At 62.8% G+C, this 6,722-nt stretch overlaps 1 protein-coding gene across 1 annotated transcript in view; it reads left to right on the top strand.

Annotated features, from left to right (window-relative positions):
- The first annotated feature begins 4,316 nt into the window (after positions 1-4,316).
- Positions 4,317-6,722, top strand: part of OPLAH (5-oxoprolinase, ATP-hydrolysing) — a 9,554-nt gene continuing 7,148 nt past the window's right edge. Inside the window, exons 1-6 of the mRNA XM_026449738.1 lie at positions 4,317-5,137; positions 5,209-5,400; positions 5,927-6,026; positions 6,110-6,233; positions 6,314-6,509; positions 6,664-6,722. The exon at positions 6,664-6,722 is cut by the window's right edge and continues 134 nt beyond it. Coding sequence (XP_026305523.1) covers positions 4,967-5,137; positions 5,209-5,400; positions 5,927-6,026; positions 6,110-6,233; positions 6,314-6,509; positions 6,664-6,722 — 842 coding nt within the window. The 5' untranslated portion in view covers positions 4,317-4,966. The remainder of the gene's footprint in view (positions 5,138-5,208; positions 5,401-5,926; positions 6,027-6,109; positions 6,234-6,313; positions 6,510-6,663) is intronic.

The following is a 6,722-nucleotide window of genomic DNA, read 5'->3' as shown; positions in this document are numbered from 1 at the left end:
AGCCAGGAAAGGGAGCATGAGAATCCCAGGAGAGTCTACGAATCAGCAAGTGGAAACTAGACACATCAAACAAGCAAAAGAGAAAAATGATGTAAACTACGTAATAATTATAACGTAAGAAAAAGCCAGAAAACCAGAGTAACTGTGCAGAAGTGTCCCTTTAAAGACAGATTGGATAGAAGAAGAAAGTCCTTCATATGATCTAAAAGGCAAGCCTACTGTCACCATTGAGGGTGGCTCCCCTGTCCCTGGGGAGGTCTGTCTTTAGGTCCTGGTCCTCAGCCTCTGGTGGGCTACCTGCCCCATCCCCTTCCTTGAGGTTATGGCCCAGATGTGGAGCCTCCTCCAGGGCATCTGCCTGCTTGCCGTGACCTCCATGTGACAATACCAGGGCCCTTTCCCCCCAGAAACAGGCCCAGCCTCCCTTGTGGCAGCTCCAGCACTGCCTGGTGCATCCCTTTGCCTTCACCCCCTCCCATGCTCTCCTACTGTGCTCTTGGCTGGCTCTGCCCCTGTAGCCCTGACCTGCCCTGGTTGCTGCTGTCCAGCTCCTGCTGTTGCTGGGCCCCATCCTGCAGGGCAGCCACACACCCACCTTTCTTGATCCCTTCAGATGCTGTGCCAACCGTGACTGCCCAGATACCACACCCAGTTGCCTTGACCCATGTCATGGCATGGCCAGGCCTGGAGGCTGTGACTGGTGGCCAGTGGGCAGTCAGATGGGTGGGTGCAGAGGCTTGAATCCCATATCCCTTCCCCCACAACACACTTGGGCTTGGCTGGGCCAAAGAAGCTTCCATCTTCTAGGAGGAGGATTCCTGGAGGGAGCCAGAGACTTGGGACAGTTCTGGGCACCCACTGGTCATTTGGCCCATAGGGGACCGGAGGTCAGAGGTCAGGCCAACCCTGCCACGGGGGTGATCGGAACTGCTGGGTCCTGACCCTGAAGGCCTGGAATGTGGCTGAAGCCTGGGGGCGGGGCAGCTGCTGACCTCACAATGGCAGGGTCTATTGTCCTTGGCTGGCCCTCTGGCCCCCGCCAGCTGCCGCCCCTGGCTGCCAGGCATGTCCCTCCTCAGCAGCTATGAGGGCCTGCGGCAGGAGATCCAGCGGCTGGCACAGGAGAACGAAGAACTGCGGCGGCTGGTGCAGCTCATCCAGGAGAACCAGGAGCTGAAGCTGGTGCTCAGGAACCGCAGCAGCAGCCTGGGCTTCTGCAGCTCTGGGTTCCTGGCTCAGGTGGCTGCCAGTCCCCGGCCGCTCAGGCGGAGAACAATCAAATTCAAGAATGCTGAGAGAGGTGAGCTGTACCGGGGTCCCAAGACTCTGTGGAGTTGGGCAAACCTGCTGGGTGCTGCGGGGCATCTGGAGCAAAGCCAGGGCCCTGGGGCTCTTTCAGGACGTGCAGCAGGGAGAAGGTGCCAGGTCTGGGAAAGTGACCTCTGAGCAGAGCCTGAGTGGGCAAGGGAGCTGCAAGGCTAGGGCGTGGCTCTCCAGGCCCGGGGAACAGCCTGTGCCAGGCCCTTAGGTGGGTGCAAGTTGGCTGCGCCTGAAGCTGTCAGAGCCGCTGCAGTGGCAGACTCTGTTCTCCCAGCCCTCTGTTCTTTGGTGGTGGGGACAGCCACAGCCCTGGGGGAAAATGATGGAAGCCTGGCCCCGGGTGGAGGTGTGAGAAGTAGCGGCTCTGTGTTCTGAAGGTGAACATAATAGGACTTCTGGCAGATTGGGTGTGGGGATGAGAATGGGGCTGGGGCAGCTTGCTGGGTGCAGGAGCTGCTGCTGGAGTGGGCCACTGGTAGGTGGCCTGGGGCCTGGTTTTGGGAAGTGTCTAGCCATACACCAGAGGCACCACTAGAGAGTAGGGGCCAGGCCATCCTGCAGGCCTGGAGCTGCCTCTGGTCGCTGTGGAGGGGCTGCGTGGCATTGCCAAGGGGAAGCTGAGACCCACCAACATCGAGGGACAGAGATAAAGGCCCAGTGGGCCAGGAGGCAGGTGGGGGTGGAGGTGGGGGCAGGCAGGTAGGGCAGCCAGGGGAGGCCTGAGCCTGGGGTGGGTGGGAGTTGGCCTTCGTTGGTCTGCCCCTGAGATGTGCAGTGGAGTGGGGTCAGGAGAGCCCCGGAGGCAGGCAGAGGTGGGAGGTGGACACCTGGAGGTGCACAGCAGTGGGGTGCCCCTGGGGAGCGTGGGGACAGGCCGTTAGAGGGGGCGGCTGTGAGTGGATAGCACAGGCCCCTAGAGTGAACAGAGGGGCGAGGGGGTGGCTGGGGCTGGTGGTGGGCAGTGAGAGAGTCTGGGGTCTGCAGCATAGACCTGGCGGGCAGCCTGAGTGAGTACAGGGTGGCAGATGGGGGGGCATGGGAATCTCTCCTGATAGATCCTGGGCTGAGAGGCTGTGCTGGGGACAGGTGGAAACCAGAAGGCAGGGCACTCCCATAGGAGTATGGGCTGGTCGGGGCAAGGCTGTGTGGCTGGTGGGGAGGGTCCTGGGTTGAAGTGGGGTTGCTGACCAGAGCTGCTTCCCAGGGACTGCTCAGAGCAGGCGGGTGGGGCTCCTGCATGTGGGTGTGGCATGATCATCTGGGGCCTCAGCTGGGCCTCAAGATGGGGAAGGCACTAGGAGATCTGTGGGCATGGGGTCTGGGGGTGACATCACAGTGGGCACCTGCCACTCGGAGGGCAGTCATCTGGACATGAGCAGCAGCCCATCCACGGGGAGGGGGTCCTGAGTGCCTGATCCTGGGCCCCATCCCTGTCTATGGGGAGTTGGAGTCCACTGCCCTTGGCACAAATGTTACAGGAAAGGGGTCCCAATCCAGACCCCAAAGAAGTTTCTTGGATTTCTTGAAAGAAAAAATTCAGGGCCGGGCGCGGTGGCTCAAGCCTGTAATCCCAGCACTTTGGGAGGCCGAGACGGGCGGATCACGAGGTCAGGAGATCGAGACCATCCTGGCTAACACGGTGAAACCCCGTCTCTACTAAAAATACAAAAACTAGCCGGGCGAGGTGACGGGCGCCTGTAGTCCCAGCTACTCAGGAGGCTGAGGCAATGGTGTAAACCCAGGAGGCGGAGCTTGCAGTGAGCTGAGATCCGGCTAAGATTCTCCTGCCTCAGCCTCTTAAGTAGCTGGGATTACAGGCGTGTGCCACCACACCCAGCTAATTTTTGTATTTTTAGTAGAGACTGGTTTCACTATGTTAGCCAGGATGGTCTCCATCTCTTGACCTCATGATCCACCCTCTCAGCCTCCCAAAGTGCTGGGATTACAGGTGTGAGCCACCGCCCCGGGCCAGTTGCCCATTTTTATGGTTATTTCTTGATGATATGCTAAACGAGGGATGGATTATTAGTGCCTCCCCTTTCTAGACCATATAGGGTAACTTCCTGCTGTTGCTGTGGCCCTTGTAAACTGTCATGGCGCTAGGGGGAGTGTAGGAGGATGGTTTTGATGGGTTTGGCCAGCTTCTTTACTGCAACCTGTTTTATCAGATACAGGTTTTTTTTGTTGTTGTTGGTTTTTGTTTTTGAGACGGAGTCTCGCCCCTCGCTCTGTTGCCCAGGCTGGAGTGCAGTTGCACGATCTGCAGCCTCTGCCTCCCAGCGATTCTCCTGCCTCAGCCTCCCAGTAGCTGAGATTACAGGCACATGCCACATGCCCAACTAATTTTTGTATTTTTAGTAGAGACGGGGTTTCAACCATGTTGGCCAGGCTGGGAGATCCAGGTTTTTATGACCTGTATCTTGCGCTGTCCTCCTATCTCATCCTGTGACTTAGAATGCATTAATTCTAAGTCTGGGAATGCAGCCCAGTAGGTTTGGCCTCATTTTATCCAGCTCCTATTCAAGATGGAGTTGCTCTGGTTCGCACGCCTCTGACACAAGGAGGGCTGGAGGGGAGGGAGACCCGGTGAAGAGGGCCAGAGATACCGCACAGGAGAGGCCCGCGGGCCGGGAGCGGGGCTGGTAGAGAAAGCCGCCGGGCCTCTTCCCTTTCCCGTCTGTCCCCCTCGCACGGGGAAGGACGTCCGCCAGCGGGAAGCCCTGCTGTGGCCCGGGCTGCCAGCTCCCCTTGCCCGGGACACCTGGAGGTGGGATCCCGGGGCGCCCACGCTCGGCGAGCCCAGGCCCGGCGCTGGAGCCCCGAGGGCCGCAGAGCCAAGGTGCCCTTGAGCCGGCGCGGGCGGCCTGGGGAGGCGCAGGGCGAGGACAGAGGCGCGGGGGGCGGACCGGGCCTGACGCAACCGCGAGTGCCGGGACCAGTGGCGCGGAGGGCGGGCCCCGCAGGCTCCTCCCCGAGGCGAGGCTGGTGCGGGCAGGGCCGCTGGGAGCGCAGCCAGAGCCGACCGCCAGCGACCGAGCCGGAGCCGAGCGCCCAGGTGGGACCTGCGCAGGGCGGCCTCCCCTCCTCAGCCCCTTCCCCGCTGCCTCCCGGGCCGCTACTCACGCGTCCCCGCCTCGGGCCGCCCTGTCGGTGCTCCGGCTCTGTCCAGTCCCCGGGCCCACCTGGCTTGGGCTGAAGGTCGAGCAAAGAGGGAAGTGGGGTCCCCCGGCCAGCTCGCCCCAAACCTCCTCCCCGCACTCCCGTGCCTCTTTCGTGCTGAGGGACCCCCCTCCGAGGGCTCCAGGGTCCAGCGTCGCCCCCACCTCCCGCGCCTGCTCCACTGCCTGGGTTTCAGCCCAATCCAGGGCCCAGAGAAGCGCGATGCGGGGCATGGGGGCATCAGGCCCTTGACCGCCGGCCAGGGTCTCGCTGGGGCCCAGGCTGCCCTCGGAGCTGGGCCTGCTGCTCTGGCTCTGCCCAGAGTCGTGCCCGTGGGTCTCTCCCTCAGGAACCCCCCTGCACGCGCAGGGCAGGGCTGGGGAACCTTTAGTCCCACTCGCAGGTGAGCCCAGACTGACCCCGCCTCTGTCTAGTTTTTCCAGGGCTACCAGCTGAAGAGCTCCTGTGGGATCCCAGCCCCACCACCATGGGCAGCCCCGAGGGCGGCTTCCACTTTGCCATCGACCGTGGGGGTACCTTCACAGACGTCTTTGCCCAGTGCCCAGGGGGGCACGTGCGGGTCTTAAAACTGCTCTCAGAAGACCCTGCCAACTACGCAGATGCGCCAACCGAAGGGATCCGCCGCATCCTGGAGCAGGTGGGCCAGGGCAGAGCGGGTGGACAGGGACCCCACGGCCAGAAACACCACACTGACCACGTGGTCCCCAGGAGGCCGGCATGCTCCTGCCCCGGGACCGGCCGCTGGACTCCAGTCATATCGCCAGCATCCGCATGGGCACCACAGTGGCCACCAACGCACTGCTGGAGCGGAAGGGGGAGCGGGTGGCACTGCTGGTGACGCGTGGCTTCCGAGACCTGCTGCACATAGGCACCCAAGCCCGCGGGGACCTCTTTGACCTGGTGAGCTCCTTGCTGGCTGGGGACCAGGTTGTGTGGCATACACCCCCCAGGGATGCCTTGACCCTGTGGGGAGAGCAGTTATTGGATTAGTGATGGCTCATGGGCACCAGCTGACAAAGAAAGAGGAAGCTCCAGGAATTCTCAGTGGGACCCCAAGTTCCCCTAGCCCTTGGAGTGGGCACAGGATGCCCTGTTCCTGCCTGCCGCCATGCCCGCCCTGGACGCTGGCGTGGGGCCACCCAAGCTAGCCCTGTTCAGGCAGGGGAGGGGTGGAACCTCTGCACCTACTGCTGCATTTCCGGAAGAAGCTGCCTCCGTGGGGGTGGAACAGTTGGCTGCACTCAGCTGCCTAGGGGGCGGAGAGCTGCCCCCTGGGTGAGCCATGCTGGGGCTTCCAGGTATGACTCTCCTGAGCCTGCCAACCTGCCTGTTGGGACATAACCACTCACCTGTACCACACACCCACACAGGACCCTGGCATGCACCCTTGGGCCTGGGCCTTTTCTGAGCCTCTGCCTGCCCCCAGGCTGTGCCCATGCCCGAGGTGCTGTATGAAGAGGTGCTGGAGGTGGACGAACGTGTGGTGCTGCACCGTGGAGAGGCAGGCACCGGGACGCCTGTCAAGGGTGTGTGTGCTGTTGCTGGTGTGGGATCTGGGGCCGGAGGGTCCTGCTGGCCTGTGACGGGGCCTCCTGGGCTTTTCTGGCAGGCCGCACGGGGGACCTGCTGGAAGTGCAGCAGCCTGTGGACCTGGGGACCCTGCGTGGAAAGCTGGAGGGGCTGCTGTCTCGAGGCATCCGCAGCCTGGCCGTGGTGCTCATGCATTCGTACACGTGAGTGAGGTGGGTTGTGGGCCGCGGGAGCAGATGCCGGGCCTGGTGGGAGGCGAGGTGCCACTGGGTTTTTGTCATAGGTGGGCCCAGCACGAGCAGCAGGTGGGTGCGCTGGCCCGGGAGCTGGGCTTCACGCACGTGTCACTGTCTTCGGAGGCCATGGCCATGGTGCGCATCGTCCCTCGGGGGCACACAGCCTGTGCCGACGCCTACCTCACGCCCGCCATCCAACGCTACGTGCAGGGCTTCCGCCGTGGCTTCCAGGGCCAACTCAAGGTGAGGCCATGAGGCCCCTCCACCACCTACTCCTGGGCCTGGGCCTCGGCCTGCCCAACCCATCGTGGCCCACCTGCTGCCCACTTGCAGCCCCTCGTGGCGTACCTGCTGCCCACTCACAGCCCCTCGTGGCACACCTGCTGCCCGCTCACAGCCCCTCGTGGCCCACCTGCTGCCCGCTCACAGCCCCTCGTGGCGCACCTGCTGCCCGCT

Source organism: Piliocolobus tephrosceles, chromosome 7 (genome assembly GCF_002776525.5).
Source record: "Piliocolobus tephrosceles isolate RC106 chromosome 7, ASM277652v3, whole genome shotgun sequence".
Classification (NCBI taxonomy): domain Eukaryota; kingdom Metazoa; phylum Chordata; class Mammalia; order Primates; family Cercopithecidae; genus Piliocolobus; species Piliocolobus tephrosceles.
Note: the sequence above shows the minus strand (reverse complement) of the source record. Positions and strands in the feature narration are given on the sequence as shown.